The sequence below is a fragment of the Dendrobates tinctorius genome, unplaced genomic scaffold, assembly GCF_039654945.1.
Source record: "Dendrobates tinctorius isolate UK_male_01 unplaced genomic scaffold, ASM3965494v1 ptg000155l, whole genome shotgun sequence".
Taxonomy (NCBI): domain Eukaryota; kingdom Metazoa; phylum Chordata; class Amphibia; order Anura; family Dendrobatidae; genus Dendrobates; species Dendrobates tinctorius.
Genome location: NW_027361822.1, coordinates 2,987,296 through 3,006,730, shown reverse-complemented (window position 1 = coordinate 3,006,730; position 19,435 = coordinate 2,987,296). Strand labels below are relative to the sequence as shown.

The window sequence follows — 19,435 nt, the reverse complement described above, 5'->3', positions numbered from 1 at the left end:
CACTATTTTGGAGTGTTATATAACACCAATGTAACGCTGGTGTCTCTGCATTCCTTTCTTCGGCAGAGACATCGACGGTCTCATCGCCGCAGCCTTGCACCTACCGCTCCGCCTCCTGTCTTGTCTCCACCGGCTCTGCTCTCCACTTTCCTCCCCTTGCAGAGGTGCCGACATACTCACTGCTGTGGTCTCTGTTCTCATAAGCCTGTCCCATCTGCATCCGTGGCACTTGTTGCCCTCCTCTGCCTGCCTGCATCTTTTGGTCATTCCCTCTGGCCGCCCCAGCTACCCGCTCCTAGGGTGTCAGCTCCCATCTACCCGAGGTCAGTCCTGGAGTAGCACCTGGACCACCTCCCTTGTCTTTCCTCGGATTTCAATGTTGTACGCTGCTGCGTATCCGTGGTCTGTCTGGGTGAGGCTCCTAGTCACACCTCTCCAGGTCTTTCCTGGGGTCCAGTACAGTGGTTGCACCACCCAGCCGGTTACAACCAAAATGTACCACAGAGCACGTAATACTCGTTGGATCACACAGTATATTACATTTTTTTCACTGAAAAAAGCTATATATTTTTCAAGGGACTGTAATGCCACAACCAAGATGGCTACTGCATTACAGTAGGCAATCACTGCATGTATATTGGCTGTGTAACAGGTGCCAAAGATGCGGGGTGGGGATTAGAGCATTATATCCAAGCAATGAGCACATCTGAGCACCCAGATACTCGAGTGATATCCGACTATCACCAAGCTCGTTCCCTCATCCCTAATAAAGGCACCACATTTGGCTTTTTTTCTCCTTGTTTTTCCAGAACAATGATAGTAATGTGATTGGTGTCATTAAAAATTCCAACTTGTCCCTAGAGAAATAATCGCTCATGAGACTCTACAGAAAAATAAAAAGTTATGACTCTTGGTAAAAGGGGAGGAAAAAATGAAAGTGCAAAAGCAGAAAATCTCATTTGGGAAGAAGTTAACCAATATCAAACCAGGCCATTTACCCCCATAGGTGGGACCGAAATTTTATGTTATCTTCTTCTTACTCTCTGTTTTTACTTTTTTTCCCTGATATTGCATGACAACCAGCACAGCAGAGTCCTGCATACACTGAGGCCCCTGATCATGTGACCGCTGACTCCTCCCCTCCTGTGACCTCATCACAGGTCCTGTGCGCACAGAACAGCCATATATGTGGTGTGCGGCTCTGCAGGTGGAGGTAGGTGCTGGAGATTCCCCATTACAGGGGGCAGGGGACATTAACCCCCTCAGAGTCTGAAGGGCCCCAGTGCAAGATTTGGAGAGGGGCCCCCCATCCTGATTATATATATGTCATCCCTCCTGGTATATATACCCCCTTCCTGTTATATATCCCATCCTGGTATACGTCCCATGTTCTACCGCTGTTCTTTAATGTATAGAAAAGAATAAACTATTATTCTTTGAAGGGGCATACATAGAAGTCATGAGGCTCCATATCAGAAGTATAATGCACTCCCAAGAGTCCGCCATATAGTAAAATGCACAGTCCATAGTAATCCCTATAGTATAATGCAATTCCCATAGTCCTCCATACACTATAATGAACCCCACATCGTCCACCATGCATTATAATGGACCGCCATTGTTCTTCATATAGTATAATCTACCCCCCATAGTCCTCCAAATAGTATAATGCACCCTATAGTCCTCCATATAATATAATGGACCCTCTATAGTTCTCCATATAGTATAATGCACAGCCCATAGTCCTTATAGTATAATGCACAGCCCATATTCCTTCATACAGTATAATGCACTACATAGTCTTTCATATAATATAATGCACCTGTCATTTAACTCCATATATAATGCACTCCATATAACTCCATACAGTATAATGCACCTCCATATCTAATTAAAAGCCCATAGTCTTCCATGTTATTATATTACACAGCCCACACTCATTCATATAGTATAATGCACAGCCCATAGTCCTTATCTCAAATAGATTTTTATTAAGAAGAACATCTCAGTATTCATACAACAGTGGTACAAGCATATTTGATTTTCCCATAAACCACCCCCCTCAACAATGCAAAATCACCCCACCCCCAGCCCTTCCCCCTTTAGACAGCTCGTATTATCCCTTTAACACCACCTGTACACATATATAGAATTGCATTATGCAACATCATCTGTTATAGCAGTGTAGACAAACCACCCACATATACTTACCCCAGAGACCATTCATTCACCTATCCACTCATCCCAATTCCATCCAAGGTGTCCACAGTTTGTCATACATCACCAGTTTTTCCCTTTTCTTGTAGACCCCCTTCTCCAGCTTAAGGACATGCTTCACATAGGCAAGGTATTCTCCCCTTGAAGGTGGATCCTCCTTTATCCAATTCCTCGCTATTACCTTTCGAGCCATATATAGAAATCTAGCAATTGCCACCTTCAGATTGTTTTCGACTTTTATCTCCTCCACATATCCCAGCAAGCAAACCACTGACTCTCTTGGGACAACACACCCATAAGCCACTTCCACATGACTCAGAATCACTAACCAAAAAGCAGCCAATCTTGGACACGTCCACAGCATATCAAATAGTCCAGCATTTTCGTTCTTACATCGAGGACACTCAGAGTTAGACCGTAATCCAGCCCTATACATAACTTCCGGAGACCTATATACTCTATGTAAAATATAAAGCTGACAGAGTCTATACGGCTCACTAAGTGACTGTTTTGGTATCCACTCCAGAATCGACTCCCACGTTTCATCGTCCAACTGACCCAGCTCTCTTTCCCATTTAGCCCTCGCATTGATTGGATATCCAAGTAAATGAGTATGTATTAGGTCTCTATATATAGAGGAGATGACCTCCCCCTCGTAGTCCCCCCCACACACACATACTCCAGCACTAGGTCGCCTTGAATTTTAAGGCAATCATCTCTGTTTTGAGCTCTGTACGCATGCCTCATCTGAGCATATTGATATTCCCCGGAGGCCTTAAGACCATATTCCGACTGCAGCCTGGAAAAAGATTTCAACTCCCGCTGCTCTAATATTTGAAAGACATACTGTATCCACCTGGCCAGCCATTCCGACAAACATCCCAACGTCATAAACTCCGGAAGATTGTTGTTATGCCATAACGGAGAAAACCTAGTTAGACAGGTGACCCCTGAATTTGTTTGATCCTCCCCCATATTTTATGTATCAGAAATAGTGTTGGGTAGATTTTCAAAAGTGCCCCCAGGGACCCATCCTCCAAGCACTGAACCGCCGATCTTCTCTTCGTCAGCCCCTCTATCAAATGCTGTACCATGCAGGAGGTCTCCTCATCCGCCCCACCCCTAAGATGCTGGCACTGTGCCGCAATAAAAAATATTTCAGGGTTCCAATCCCCCCTCTTCCTTAGGCCGCTGAAGCATCTCCAACCTAATACGGGGATGCTGCTTCCCCCGTACCAATCTCCTAAAGAAAGAGTTGATCTGTTTAAATTTCCCACGGGGTATCCAAATAGGTGCATTGTGAAGTACATATAGTAGCTTAGGCATCAGAAGCATTTTGATGAGATTGACCCGTCCAACCACCGACAAGTGTAGCTTAGTCCAGGCCCCCACCTTCGCCTTGAGAACCCCATTACAGGACTCATTCTTATGCAGATAGTCTGTAACCGGCTTAAGGGCCTGTCACGCTAAGCGATATCGCTAGCAATATCGCTATAACGTCACTGGTTTTTGTGACGTTATAGCGATATTGCTAGGGATATCACTATGTCTGATACTTACCTCTGACCGCTCCCCCGCTTGTTATCGCTGATCGCGCGAGAACGTCCTGGACCATTTCTCGTCGTCGGCTTCCTGCTGGGCTTCCTGCTCTGGAGACGAGCGACGCGTGGACGCGGGTGGGAGGACGTCAGGATCGCCTCGTCTGACAGGTAAGTAATGACCCCTGACCCCTGCGATGTCGCTGGTGAGATCTGCCTGTGTGGCAGCTCACTAGCGACCACTTAGTGATGCACCAGCGATCCTGACCGTGTCATATCGCTGGTCGGGATCGCTGGTGCATCGCTAAGTGTGACAGTACCTTTAGAGACCCATATCCCTAAGTATTTAAATTGCTCTGCCACTTTAAGTCTGCCCCCGCCTACGACATCCCTCACCTCAACCACTACATCATCGAACATGAACAGAATTGATTTATTCCAGTTTATCACCAGCCCCGACAAAGATCCAAATTCCTCAATAAGCCGCATGGTATTCCCCAGAGAAGTGTGTGGATCACCCAAGAACAATAGTACATCGTCCGCATCGAGCGCTATCTTTTCCTCTATTGACCCATACCTGAACCCAGACACCCCGGTAGACTGTCGAATCTTTGCGGCCAGTGGTTCCACCACCAAAGCAAACAAAAGAGGGGAGAGTGGATACCCCTGTCTCGTCCCTCTGTGCAACTTTATAGTTTGGGATAGCTCCCCATTCACCCTGATTTCTGCTAATGGTTGTGCATACAGCAGTTGAACCCATGACAGAAATTGCGGACCAAAGCCCAAACAGCGTAGAACCTGCCACAAATATCCCCACTGCACGCTTTCAAAAGCCTTATGAGCACCTAAGGATGCAATAACCCTCTGACCGCAGTTGTCGGCCCGCAGCTGCATATTCATAAAAAGCCTTCTCAGGTTAACAGCCGTAGATCCGTCGGGCATAAAGCTGGACTGATCCGGATGTATCAACTTCGAGACAACACCCGTCAGCCGGTTCGGTAATACCTTGGCCAGAAGCTTAACATCCGTTGTGAGCAAAGAGATTGGGCGATATGACTCAGGCTGCTGTAGATCTTTATCCTCTTTCGGTATTACCACTATTATGGCTTCTCTCATTGAAGCTGGCAAAGTCCCTCTACACTTAGCACCCTCCAATACCACTCTCAATCTGGGCACTAACACTTCCTCCATACCTTTATAAATTTCAGCTGGTAACCCGTCTACTCCTGGCGCCTTCCACCTTGACATTGACCCTAGTGCCTGGCTCAGCTCCTCATCCGTGATAGGTGCCTCCAAGCTTTCCCTGTCAGCATCTCCCAGTTTAGGCAGCCCAAGCCCCTCCAAGAATGCCACAGTGTCTCCCACCGATGCTCCCACCTGAGAGGAGTATAAATCCGCATAAAAGTCCGTGAAGACCCCTAAAATATCAGGGGTCTCCGACACCTCCGTGCCATTTCCTGGAACCAATGAATGCACAAACGAGGTACCCCCTGGGCAGAAGCAATCCGTGACAGCATGTGGCCCACCTTCTCCCCTTCCTGGTAATAAGCCAGTTGCTGAAACTCTCTTTTTCTCTCCACCCTTTCCAAAAGAGTTTTATCCATATTATTCTGAGCTTCCTTTAACCGTTTCCCGGCCTCTGGGGTACCAAGTAAAGACAACGCATCTTCCGCTGCTCTCAGCCTTTCCGCCACTACTTTCTCTGCCTGTTTTGCCCGCCTCTTACACCTACTGATATCTCTAAACAGCAAATCCCTCAAATACGCTTTTATGGCCTCCCATATAGTGGATATATCTGCACTCCTATCATTAAATTAAAAAAACTCCTTTACCTCCTGCTGTATACTCTCTAAATCTACACTATGCAACCAATTGGGGTGTATTTTCCACTCTCCCCTGCACATGGCATGTGTCCCCACCGGCCGCAGCTCCACCTCTGTCGGACTGTGATCTGAAACAGCCAGTCGCAGGTACCTCACATCCCCCACCATAGTGTCCATCATTCCGTTGCCGAGCGCCATATCTATTCTAGATAGGGTATCATGGGCAGGTGAATAACAAGAATATCCCCTCTCTCCCACATATCGCATTCTCCATAAATCAATCATGCCAATTTCCCGAACATATGGGCCAAATGCAGTAGCGTGACCTTCGGTCCTATTCTGCGTGTTTTTGTTCTTGTCCCAGAAATCATCACAAATATTATTAAGGTCCCCAATAATTAAGAGTGGCATCGACCCCCCCCACGTCCGACCAACTCTAAAGCCCCCATCACACATAGCGATCTCGCTAGCAAGATCGCTGCTGAGTCACAAGTTTTGTGATGCAACAGCGATCTCACCAGCGAGATCGCTGTGTGTGACAGCTATCAGCGACTGGCCCCCCTGCCAGGTATCGCTGATCGCTGTGGAAACCTCTGGACATTTTTGGGGTCGCTCGTCTCCCGCTGGCCAGCACGCATCACTGCGTGTGACAGGCGGGAGACCAGCGAGCAGGAGCTGGTAGCTAGGGTAAATGCAGGGTTTCTAAGGGGCGTGCAGCGCCTAGAAACCCGATGTGTACCTTAGTTACCAGCGCGCTGATGCAGGGAGTTGGTAACCAAGGTGCACATCGGTTTTCTAAGTGATGCATGCTCCTTAGAAACCCGATGTCTACCTTAGTTACCAGCTCCCTGCATCAGCGCGCTGGTAACTAAAGTACACAGCATTGCCGCGAGCTCGGTGTCGCTGGTGCTGATCGCTTGTGAAGCTGTCTGTTTGACAGCTCACCAGCGATCATGTAGCGACTCACCAGCGATCCTGACACGTTGATATCATTGTCGGGATCGCTGGTGAGTCGCTATGTGTGACAGGGCCCTAACACTTCCCTAATTTTCCTGCTGGAATAGGGAGGCGGAATGTACTTGGCTGCCACACACATCAACACACCAAACACTCTACATTTCACCACCACATATTGTCCGTCCACATCTACATGCACCTCCACTTCCTCATAACGTGCCCCCGCAGAGATCAGTACTGACACTCCCCTCGAATACATAGAAAAGGTAGAATGATATGCTTTTTGTATCCAGTTCCTATGTAAAATGTCAACCTTCTCACGCACCAAGTGTGTCTCAAGCAGGCATATCATTGAGGCCCTCTGATCTCGAGCATACTGTAAAACCGCCGCTCGTCTGGTCCTATCCGATAGGCCTCTTACATTCCAACTCAGTATTTTAATATGGTCCCCCATCACACCGCTAATCATTTTTCAGAATATCCTCTCCCCTTAATACTAGCTGTCTAATCCCCCTACCCCCCCCCACTCTTTTAAATCCCAACTCCCTCCCCTGTCCCCCCATATACAGTGGGGAAAAAAAGTATTTAGTCAGTCAGCAATAGTGCAAGTTCCACCACTTAAAAAGATGAGAGGCGTCTGTAATTTACATCATAGGTAGACCTCAACTATGGGAGACAAACGGAGAAAAATAAATCCAGAAAATCACATTGTCTGTTTTTTTTTCATTTTATTTGCATATTATGGTGGAAAATAAGTATTTGGTCAGAAACAAGCAATCAACATTTCTGGCTCTCACAGACCTGTAACTTCTTCTTTAAGAGTCTCCTCTTTCCTCCACTCATTACCTGTAGTAATGGCACCTGTTTAAACTTGTTATCAGTATAAAAAGACACCTGTGCACACCCTCAAACAGTCTGACTCCAAACTCCACTATGGTGAAGACCAAAGAGCTGTCAAAGGACACCAGAAACAAAATTGTAGCCCTGCACCAGGCTGGGAAGACTGAATGTGCAATAGCCAACCAGCTTGGAGTGAAGAAATCAACTGTGGGAGCAATAATTAGAAAATGGAAGACATACAAGACCACTGATAATCTCCCTCGATCTGGTGCTCCACGCAAAATCCCACCCCTTGGGGTCAGAATGATCACAAGAACGGTGAGCAAAAATCCCAGAACCACGCGGGGGGGCCTAGTGAATGAACTGCAGAGAGCTGGGACCAATGTAACAAGGCCTACCATAAGTCCAGACATTTGTTGGGAATCTCTCTCAGGCAAAACTAACAGGTCAAGGAAATTCTTATCCTCTCTTGCTGACAACTTTATCTTCCAAAAGGTAAGGGAGAAAACAAGGAACTGCTACCTTGGATCTAATCCTTATAAACAGGGAGGAAATGGTTGAGGAGGTAAAAGTGGCTGGGACCCTAGGAGGTAGCGACCATGCTATTTTAGAATTTTGGATTACTAGAGGTGCAAGACCTGTGAAGACTCAGACGTCAAGGTTAGATTTCAGAAAGGCAGATTTTAAGGGATTCAGAAAGAGAATTGGAGGGATCCAATGGCTGGATATCCTTAAAGACAAAAATGTCCAGGAAGGATGGGAAATTTTGAAAAATGAAATTCTCAAAGCACAGTTGTTAACAATTCCGAAAAGAGGGAAGAATAGGAAGCATTTAAGGAAACCAGGATGGATGAACACAGAACTTAAGCACATGCTAAAAAGGAAGAAAAAAATGTTTATAAAATGGAAAGAGGGAGGCATATCTAAAGAAGAATATAATGCTGTCTGCAGAACCTGCAGGGCACAAATCAGATTATCTAAAGCTGAAAATGAACTGAGGCTTGCAAGAGATGTCAAAAGCAATAATAAAGGATTTTGGGGATATGTCAAAAGTAAAAGAAAAGTCAAAGATGCTATAGGATTTTTACAGGATGAAAATGATGAAATGGTAAGACAGGATGTTGAGAAGGCTGAACTTTTAAATTCCTATTTTGCATCTGTTTTCTCTCAGAAAGGAAATGCAACATCAACTGTTATTCACTGTCCTATTAAGGGAATAGAAGAATCCAGGATATCTATAAACAGAAAGATAGTGAGGAAACACTTAGCTAACCTAAATGAATTCAAGTCTCCAGGTCCAGATGAATTACACCCCAGAGTACTGAAGGAGATAGCAGAAGAAATTTTTGAACCCCTCTCCATAATCTTTGAAAATTCTTAGAGAACAGGAGAAGTGCCAGAAGACTGGAGAAGAGCAAATGTTGTTCCTATCTTCAAAAAGGGGAAGAAGGTGGACCCAGGCAACTATAGACCGGTGAGTCTGACTTCTATACCAGGAAAGATCTTTGAACAAATTATTAAACAACATGTATGTCAATACCTGGATAAGAATGAAGTGATTAAACAGAGTCAGCATCGGTTTCTAACTAATAAGTCATGTCAGACTAACTTAATTTCCTTCTATGACGGTATCACTGATTGGGTGGATCAAGGAAATGCTGTAGATATAGTATATCTTGACTTCAGCAAAGCATTTGACAAAGTCTCTCATACAATCCTTACTGAAAAAATGACTAAGTATGGAATGGACAAGGCAACTGTTAGGTGGATTCATAACTGGCTTAGTGATCGGACCCAAAGAGTGGTCGTAAATGGCTGCACATCCAGTTGGAAGAATGTCTCAAGTGGGGTACCACAGGGCTCTGTCCTGGGCCCTGTATTGTTCAACATCTTTATCAACGATTTAGATGAAGGAATTGAGGGTAAACTGATTAAATTTGCTGATGACACAAAGCTAGGAGGGATAGCTAATACTAGAGAAGAGAGAGAGAGGATTCAAAAAGATTTAAATAAACTGGAGAAGTGGGCAGCAACTAACAGAATGGTTTTTAACAGGGAGAAATGCAAAGTACTACATCTGGGCAATAAAAATGAAAAAAGCATATATAGAATGGGAGGAATAGGGCTAAGTGACAGCACATGTGAAAAAGACTTGGGTATACTAATAGATCACAGACTGAATATGAGTCAACAGTGTGATGCAGCAGCAAAAAAGGCAAATGCAATTCTAGGATGTATTAACAGAAGCATACAGTCTAGATCACGTGAAGTCATTATTTCCCTCTACTCCTCTTTGGTCAGACCTCATCTGGAATATTGTGTCCAGTTTTGGGCACCACATTTTAAAAAAGACATCAACAAACTGGAGCAAGTTCAGAAAAGAGCGACCAGAATGGTGACCGGTCTGCAAACCCTGTCTTATGAGGAAAGGTTGCAGGATTTGGGAATGTTTAGTTTGCAAAAGAGAAGACTGAGAGGAGACTTAATAGCTGTCTACAAATATCTAAAGGGCTGTCACATTGTAGAAGGATCAACTTTATTCTCATTTGCACAAGGAAAGACTAGAAGCAATGGGATGAAACTGAATGGGAAGAGACACAGATTAGATATTAGAAAAAACTTTTTGACAGTTAGAGTGATCAATGAGTGGAACAGGCTGCCACGAGAAGTGGTGAGTTCTCCTTCAATGGAAGTCTTCAAACAGAGGCTGGACAGACATCTGACTGGGATGATTTAGAGAATCCTGCTTTGAGCAGGGGGTTGGACCAGATGGCCCAGGAGGTCCCTTCCAACTCTACGATTCTATGATTCTATGATTCTAAGTAACACACTACGCCACCATGGACTCAGATCCTGCAGTGCCAGACGTGTCCCACTGCTTAAGCCTGTACATGTCCGGGCCCGTCTGAAGTTTGCTAGAGAGCATTTGGATGATCCAGAGGAGTTTTGGGAGAATGTCCTATGGTCTGATGAAACCAAACTGGAACTGTTTGGTAGAAACACAACTTGTCGTGTTTGGAGGAAAAAGAATACTGAGTTGCATCCATCAAACACCATACCTACTGTAAAGCATGGTGGTGGAAACATCATGCTTTGGGGCTGTTTCTCTGCAAAGGGGCCAGGACGACTGATCCGGGTACATGAAAGAATGAATGGGGCCATGTATCGTGAGATTTTGAGTGCAAACCTCCTTCCATCAGCAAGGGCATTGAAGATGAAACGTGGCTGGGTCTTTCAACATGACAATGATCCAAAGCACACCGCCAGGGCAACGAAGGAGTGGCTTCGTAAGAAGCATTTCAAGGTCCTGGAGTGGCCTAGCCAGTCTCCAGATCTCAACCCTATAGAAAACCTTTGGAGGGAGTTGAAAGTCCGTGTTGCCAAGCGAAAAGCCAAAAACATCACTGCTCTAGAGGAGATCTGCATGGAGGAATGGGCCAACATACCAACAACAGTGTGTGGCAACCTTGTGAAGACTTACAGAAAACGTTTGACCTCTGTCATTGCCAACAAAGGATATATCACAAAGTATTGAGATGAAATTTTGTTTCTGACCAAATACTTATTTTCCACCATAATATGCAAATAAAATGAAAAAAAAAACAGACAATGTGATTTTCTGGATTTTTTTTTCTCAGTTTGTCTCCCATAGTTGAGGTCTACCTATGATGTAAATTACAGACGCCTCTCATCTTTTTAAGTGGTGGAACTTGCACTATTGCTGACTGACTAAATACTTTTTTTCCCCACTGTATAACGCATTTTCCTCTCATTGAGAGTGGGGCTCCTCTGCCCACTGCAAACATTCTCCCATAGTTAACCATCCCTTCTCGCCTCCCACCACCATTACATAAAATATTTCAATACCAACAACAAAGTAAAGATATTACAATAAATATTCGCAGTGCACCATTTTAAATCCTCCTCCTCCCTCCATATTATCTATTACTGCACCCTCTAGCCAAGCAAGCCACATGGACATTCACAGCGCTTCCAAAATCGAGAGCCACACAAAAAAAGGAACAGGTATAAAAATATACACAATTTTCCTATTCCAGATATATAAAAAAGATTTTCCCACGCATCCAGGTCACCACGGAATCTCAGTCCCCATTGGCTTGTATTTTCTTAGCATTAATGTCAATCCACTGGGTAGCTTCCTCTGGTGTCAGGAAAAAATGGACTCTGTCCAAAGCTACCACCCGTAGCCTCACAGGGAACAGCATGGAGTATTGCACCCCCAATTCCCTCAATCGTCTCTTGACACCAGTAAACTGCATCCTCTGTTTCTGAACCGCAGCAGAATAATCTGGATAAATGGCAATCCTCTGTCCATCGACCGTGAGATCCTCCATTTCTCTGGCCCTCCTGAGAATAATGTCCCGGTCCCTATAGTTCAGTATTTTGGCAAGCATAATACGGGGATAAGCTCCAGGGGCAGGGGGCTGTGGTGGGACCCTGTGAGCTCTTTCCACAGCAAAAACTTTTGTCAGCGTCTTGACCCCAATTTTCTCCCTCAGCCAGCTTTCAATAAACTCAGTAGGATTCAACTATACGAAGGTTATTTCTTCTGGATCTGTTCTCTAGATCCTCATTTTTTGCAGCCAGTTCTGACACTACTTGAGCAAGCTTTTTCTCCGCTCTTTGCAGCTTTACTACATGATCCTCTGCGGTACTCACCCTCCCCTCCACTGCACCCATATGTTTATCCACCTTCTGCAGAGCCGCATTTATATGTGCCATTTCCCCTTTAACATCTTGCACCTGCAGGGTTAAGGCATTTAGGGATTGCTTACATGAAGAGACTAGTGTAAAAATGTCTCTCAGGGTCGGTTCTCCTTCCAGCACCACTTCTTCCTGGGCTCCTGTTACCACAGCCATGTTGCTCCCTCCTGCCCCCCTCTGTACCTCCTTCTTCCCTTCAGGGATCGTTTCCTCCTTCTCCTCCTCAGATCCATCTCCAGCATGTGTCTCTGCCTCCTCTGCTCCTTCCACCCGGTCAAACTGTTTTAGCTTTGCAGCCACTTCCATGCGCCGCTGATATGCGGCGTTAGCTTTCTCAGCGTCCTTTCTGGCCTCAGTGCCATCTTGGATAGCACCAGCATCTCCTGCCCCCGCGTCCTTCTGCCTCCTCCGAGTCATCTCTCCCTCCGCCAGAATCCCGATCAACACCCCTCCGCTCCCGGGACCTTCAGCCAGCAGGTATGGCACAATTTAAAGCAAACAGCGGTGCCTGCTCAGGATTATTATAGTAATAGTGGCAGGAGCTCTCTCCTATGCAACCTCTCTCACATGGCCAGCTAGGACACGCCCCAGCCCATAGTCCTTCATATAGTAAAATGCACAGGCCATAGTCATCCATCTAGAATAATGCATAGCCCACAGTCATCCATATAGTATAATGCACAGCTCATATTCCTCCATATTAGTATAATACACAGCCCATTGTCATCCATATAGTGTTATGCACAGGTCACATCTTTCATGTAATATAATTCACAACCCATAGTCATCCATGTAGTATAATGCACAGTCCAAAGCCATCCATGTAGTACAGTGCACAGCCCACAGTCATCCATGTGGTATAATGCATAGCAGCCAACAGTTATCCATGTAGTATAATGTATAATGCACAACCCATAATCATCCAAGTAGTATAATTCACAGCTGATAGTCATCCATGTAGTAAGGCTACTGTATACTCACGGACTTAAAAAAAAGGAAACCATTATACTCACCTTCCCTCAGTTCCCCCGCATCCTCTTCTGAAACTGGCAGCTGACTTCAGTGTGCAAGTGACAGGAGGGCATGATGCCACTGCCATGCGCGCGCAGTCATGTGCACGCCAACGTCAGTTGCTGGCCTCTGATTGACCAGCTGGATGTATTGGTGTGTACGGCGCAATACACTTCAGGTCACTTCAGGCCACTTCTGCAGTCACATTCCAGGAGACAGAACATGCTCCCGTCTGTGTCGCTATATCAGGGTCTCTGTCTGTATTGGATTAAATTGGGTCACTTCCCTCCTGCCGTCGCTCGCTGCTTTGTTACTGTACAGTCACCATCATGGCCGTCACCCGCTCCATGTTGTCACTGTCAGGATATATTAATGTTCTATCATTATCTGTTACTGACGTCCCCGGTTCTGCTGTCCCGATCTCTGTGGATGTTCCCTGCACGTTATAACTTTGTGTCTTGTTTTTATGAAATATTTACTAAAGATTCAGATATTTTAAATGTTTTAGATGTTTCTTTTAGAATTGTTCTGTGTTTTTGGTGCTGGATTAGAGATATCCTGGAATAAATCTCTGTATGTGACTATAATGGGACTGTGTGTTATACCGGGGGCAGGACGGGGTCATGACTGGATGTAGTGATCATGTGAAGCCGGTAACAGCTCCGGAGATTTCTTACATGGGATCTTTATGATGTTACATCGTCATCTTCTCCCCATTCAGGTCCCTACAATATCGGATCCTCTCAGTGGAGATCTTCTGTATAAGAGAATTTTCCTGAGTGACCCTACAAGGATGGATAGGGACAGGGACAAGATGGCGGAGAGGATATTACACCTCACCCTAGAGATCCTCTTCCAGCTTACTGGAGAGGTAAGAGATTCTGATGACGTCACATTACATCATTCTTATCTATGGGAATAACAGATGGACAGAACTGGAGAGGTGAGGACTCTGGAAATGTCTGTAGTGAGATTTATTAATGTGTCTCTCCATAACCAGGATTACACAGTAGTGAAGAAGACCTCTAGGGAGCGCTGTCAGGACCCTGTGTCTGAGGGATGTGGAACACCCCTGGACCCAATCACAGGGTCTCCACCTCACCCCCTGATACATGAGGACATCAATGACCAGAAGATCCTAGAACTTGCCTACAAGATGATAGAGCTGCTGACTGGAGAGGTGACACTGCTGGGAATGCTGGGACATTATACAGTAACGCCATGAAGGGATCGGGGGGATGACGGTATCATTGTATGTGTCAGGTTCCTATAAGGTGTCAGGATGTCACCGTCTATTTCTCCATGGAGGAATGGGAGTATTTAGAAGGCCACAAAGATCTGTACAAGGATGTCATGATGGAGGTTCCCCAGCCCCTCACATCACCAGGTAATAGACATAACTAAATACACACGGCCTATAATTATCTTTATGTAAAGAATGAATTCAGTCCCTGTATGTGTTTCCTCCAGTTCTATCCTTTAAGAGGACAACACCAGAGAGATGTCCCCGTCCTCTTCTTCCACAGGCCTTTAAACAAGATGATCCCGATGTCCCGCAGGATCACCAGGTAGATGGAGAGGTGTCATGAGATCTCCCCTATGATGTGTAGAAGATTATAAAGGTCTTATTTTTATTCTTGTTATGTCCACCAGTATTTTACACTGAATGGACAATTTATTAGAGGCACCTGCACTTTCTTTCTTGAAACTTTCCTGTTAACAGATTAGACCTGTAACCCTAGAGTGTGATATACTGTATAGTGAAGTGATCATTTTTCAGTGTGAAAGAATATTGGAATGGGAATATTGAGCACTTCAACTAGACATGGTAGCCAGGGTTAACCCCTTCACAACATTCGCTGAATGTGTCTTGAGCGTCCTCCTGCAGCGAGCCCACACCATACCCGGCAGGTAATGGCTGTGTATTACAGCCAGGACCTGCCCCTGTTTATTTATTAAATGCCATTGTCAATCTAACACGCGCTGACATGCCCACAAGTCGTTTCCTCCGCCCATCGACAAACCCATGATGTGAGCGCAGGTCACCGATGAGTTGTCATGACTAGAGATGAGCGACTTTGCCTTTTTTAGGGTCGAGTCAGGTTTCATGAAACCCGACTCTCTCAAAAGTCGAGTCAAACGAAATCGGCCGACTATCGGGAAAAGTCGAAGGTCCAACTGAAACACGAAACCCAATGCAAGTCAATGGGGAAGCAAAGTCAGCAGGGAGTGGAGGGCACCTACATGCCGGACTGCTTTTTTAAAGTGCTCAAAATCTCTCTCTCTCTTTCTCTCTCCCCGGACGCTGCACATGTCATCTCGTTGCCCACAGTGTACGTCCTTCCTCAGTGGCTGAAAAAAGTCACGTGCAAGCATTCTGGGAAATCCGACTTTGGCACTCGGGTCGGCGACCGCATAGCCGACCTCACGCTATGGTCGAGTTTCGCTCGGCGAAACCCGGCTTTAGCGAAAGTCGGCAACTTTTGAATTTGACCGACCCGTTTCGCTCAACTCTACTTAAAACGTTTTATTTTAGCTAAGATGTTGTACTTTAGCTTTCTAAATAAAGTAAAAATTCTTCTTTAATATATTATTTATTTTTAAATCTGAAAACTGGGGCTCCATGTACCCAACGTGACTAATGGTGAAAATAGTTTGATGCAATTAACTGAAAGTTAATAAAGTGCAAACTTTGAAAAATGTGCTCACCATTATCAGTTCCGTGTATATGTTCAGCAGTCCTGAAATCTGCAGAGAAAACTTGTCAGCTTCAGCGAGAGAATACAAAAATGGAAAAAAGTGCTGCTGGATTGATATAAAAAATATTAATCATTTATTTCATTTTAATTAAAATTCCATATACATGTCAGGGAAAAGCTGCATCAAATGGCAAGTTTCAAACTTTTAACCTACATAGTAATTACAGGGCAAAGACCACTCCCCTCAAGTAGTCAAAAGCCAGGAGGGTATGTCATAGACAGAGGGGTGATACAAACATGTAGTCAGTAGTGATGATCAAACGTACTCGGATAACATCTTATCCGAGCACGCTCGGGTGTTTTCTTTGCATCTGACAGTGCTCGTACATTATGTTTGGGTTTTTGCAGCTGCACGACATCCTTCACATGTGGGGATTCCCTAACAAATAGGCAATCTCCACATGTGTTCAAGCTGACTAACAGTCGCAAATCAAGCAGCCACAGAGACTCAAACATATTATATGAGCACTTCCAGATGCTCGGATAACATGTCAATGTGCTCAGATAAGACGTTATCCAAGCACATTCGCTCATCAGTAGTAGTTAGGTAACAGTCCAAGGTCAGAATTCCAAGAACATAGTGGATCACGACAAAAGGGCTTAGCAAGCAGATGGTGAAGGAAAATCCAAGGTCTACAAGCAAAGATCAGAATACAAGACTAGGAGCACAGAGCAAACACACACGTCTTGAGCAAAGCTCTAATTGGCAGCAATCTAAGGCAGAGAGCTGGCTAGATAGCCAGGTAATCTCTCTCTCTTGACGCTGCACATGTCATCTCGTTGCCCACAGTGTACGTCCTTGCTCATTGGCTGAAAAAAAAGTCACGTGCAAGCATTCTGTGAAATCCGACTTTGGCGCTTGGGTCGACGTCTGCATGGCCGACCTCACGCTATGGTCGGGTTTCGACTTTGGCGAAAGTTGGCGACTTTTGAATCTGACCGACCTGTTTCGCTCAACTCTAGTCATGACAGCTGTGGGTCAGCTGATATCTGTTGCCGGGTTTCAAAGGAGACCGTGATTTCTAATATATGCACCATATTTAACACAAGCGATCAGCAATCAGATGATCGCATCTTTAAGCCCTCTATGAGGAATATCAAAAGCAGTAAAAAGTAATGAAAATAAGGTTTAAAAGTATGAAAAAATAAAAGTTTAAATCACTCACCTTTCTCCCTGTTGAGAATAAAGACATAAAAAAAATCTGGTATCGTCGCGTTCATAAATGTCCAACCTATCAAAATCTAAAAACAATTAACCCGATCGGTTAACACCGTCATAAAAAAAATCTGGTATCGTCGCGTTCATAAATGTCCAACCTATCAAAATATAAAAACAATTAACCCGATCGGTTAACACCGTCAACGGAAAAAGATCAAGAATGCCAAAATTACCTTTTTTTGGTTACCTCAACTACCACAAAAGACTTCAAGCTCTCATTGATGTTAGAAGGGGCAATACATGGTATTGAGAAATGGGGTATGTGAACTATTGATCAGGGTCATTTGGCTTTCTTCTGGCGATTCGACCATGCAGCCCATTTTTCTTCAAGTGCCTCCTTATTGTGCATCTTCAAATAGCCACACCACTAGTTTTCAGAGAGTCCAGTATTTCAGCTGATGATATTTGTGGGTTTATCTTTGCATCCCAAACAATTTTCCTGGCATTTGTCACAGGTCACAGGTGAGGATGTTACCTTTAGTAGCCGTTCAAACCCATTTGTGTCAACTTCTGTGCATGTTATCAGGCCAAAATCACCAGGGTATGTGAACATCAGTGGAAAACATTGTGTAGTCCAGGGGTCTCTAATTTGTCTGAGTGTTATGAGCCACACATAGAAATAAATGTAATTTGATGGGTCTCATTCTTTGCAGGTTAGATGACATTTTTAGCAATACCATTTTTTATACACCTTTTGACACTGGCGTAGCGTGGGGGGGGCGGGGGGGGCGGTCCGCCCCAGGTGGCATGTGTGTGGGGGCGGCGCGGCAGCAGCAATTCCACCCTGCAGTGCAGTGCAGCGGCGGGCAGGGAGCGATGCGATCACGGCAGCTCCGCTGCCTGCAAGAGTGAATAGCAGGAACGGAGCGGCAAGGGTCTGTCCCGCTTCCTGTTTCACACAGAGGAGCGCCGCTGAATAACGTCATCATTCAGCGGCCGCTGCTGTGTGAGGGAGGAAGCGCTGGCGATGCTTCGGACAGGTGAGAGGAGAGAGGTGGTGTCTTGTGTGTATGTATGTGTGTATGTATGTATGTATGTCTCTGTGTGTGTATGTCTGTGTGTATGTCTGTGTGTATGATGGAGCAGGCAGTGATGGGAGTGGTCTAGAAGGCAGTGATGGGGTGAAGGAGCAGACAATGATGGGGGTGATGGAGAAGGCAGTGATGGGGTGATGGAGCAGGCAGTGATGGGGGTGATGGAGCAGGCAGTGATGGGGGTGATGGAGCAGGCAGTGATGGGGTGATGGAGCAGGCAGTGATGGGGTGATGGAGCAGACAATGATGGGGTGATGGAGCAGACAATGATGGGGTGATGGAGCAGGCAGTGATGGGGTGATGGAGCAGACAATGATGGGGTGATGGAGCAGGCAGTGATGGGGTGATAGAGCAGACAATGATGGGGTGATGGAGAAGGCAGTGATGGGGTGATGGAGCAGACAATGATGGGGTGATGGAGCAGGCAGTGATGGGGTGATGGAGCAGGCAGTGATGGGGTGATGGAGCAGACAATGATGGGGTGATGGAGCAGGCAGTGATGGGGTGATAGAGCAGACAATGATGGGGTGATGGAGCAGACAATGATGGGGTGATGGAGCAGGCAGTGAGGGGAGTGATGGGGGTGATGGAGCAGGCAATGATGGGGTGATGGAGCAGACAATTATGGGAGTGATGGAGCAGGCAGTGATGGGGTGATGGAGCAGACAATGATGGGAGTGATGGGGGTGATGGAGCAGGCAATGATGGGGGTGATGGAGCAGGCAGTGATGGGGTGATGGAGAAGGCAGTGATGGGGTGATGGAGAAGGCAGTGATGGGGTGATGGAGAAGGCAATGATGGGAGTGATGGGGTGATGGAGCAGGCAATGATGGGGGTGATGGAGAAGGCAGTGATGGGGTGATGGAGAAGGCAGTGATGGGGTTATGGAGAAGGCAATGATGGGAGTGATGGCGTGATGGAGCAGGCAATGATGGGGGTGATGGAGCAGGCAATGATGGGGTGATGGAGCAGACAATGATGGGAGTGATGGGGAGATGGAGCAGGCAATGATGGGAGTGATGGGGAGAAGGCAGTGATGGGGTGATGGAGAAGGCAGTGATGGGGAGAAGACGATGATGGGGTGATGGTCGAGAGGGCAATGATGGGGTTGTGGGTGAGAATGCAATGATGGTGGTGGTGGAAAGGGCAATAAATGGGGGTGGTGGAGGAGGAGGAAATGATGGAGGTGGTGGAATGGGCAATGATGGGAGTGGTGGGGGAGAAAGCAAAGATAGTGGTGGAGAAGAAAATGATGGAGGTGGGGGAGAGGACAATAATGGGATGCGAGGGGAGGAGGACAATGAGGGGTGTG

At 45.9% G+C, this 19,435-nt stretch overlaps 1 protein-coding gene across 4 annotated transcripts in view; it reads left to right on the top strand.

The window, feature by feature from the left end:
- LOC141050962 (uncharacterized) overlaps window positions 1-19,435 on the top strand; it is a 359,750-nt gene that overhangs the window by 305,557 nt on the left and 34,758 nt on the right. Inside the window, exons 2-5 of one of the 4 annotated variants that reach the window (XM_073547710.1) lie at window positions 13,833-13,982; window positions 14,112-14,291; window positions 14,375-14,498; window positions 14,582-14,679. The exons of the other annotated variants lie outside the window; for them this stretch is intronic. Coding sequence (XP_073403811.1) covers window positions 13,905-13,982; window positions 14,112-14,291; window positions 14,375-14,498; window positions 14,582-14,679 — 480 coding nt within the window. The 5' untranslated portion in view covers window positions 13,833-13,904. The remainder of the gene's footprint in view (window positions 1-13,832; window positions 13,983-14,111; window positions 14,292-14,374; window positions 14,499-14,581; window positions 14,680-19,435) is intronic. 4 annotated transcript variants of the gene reach the window in all.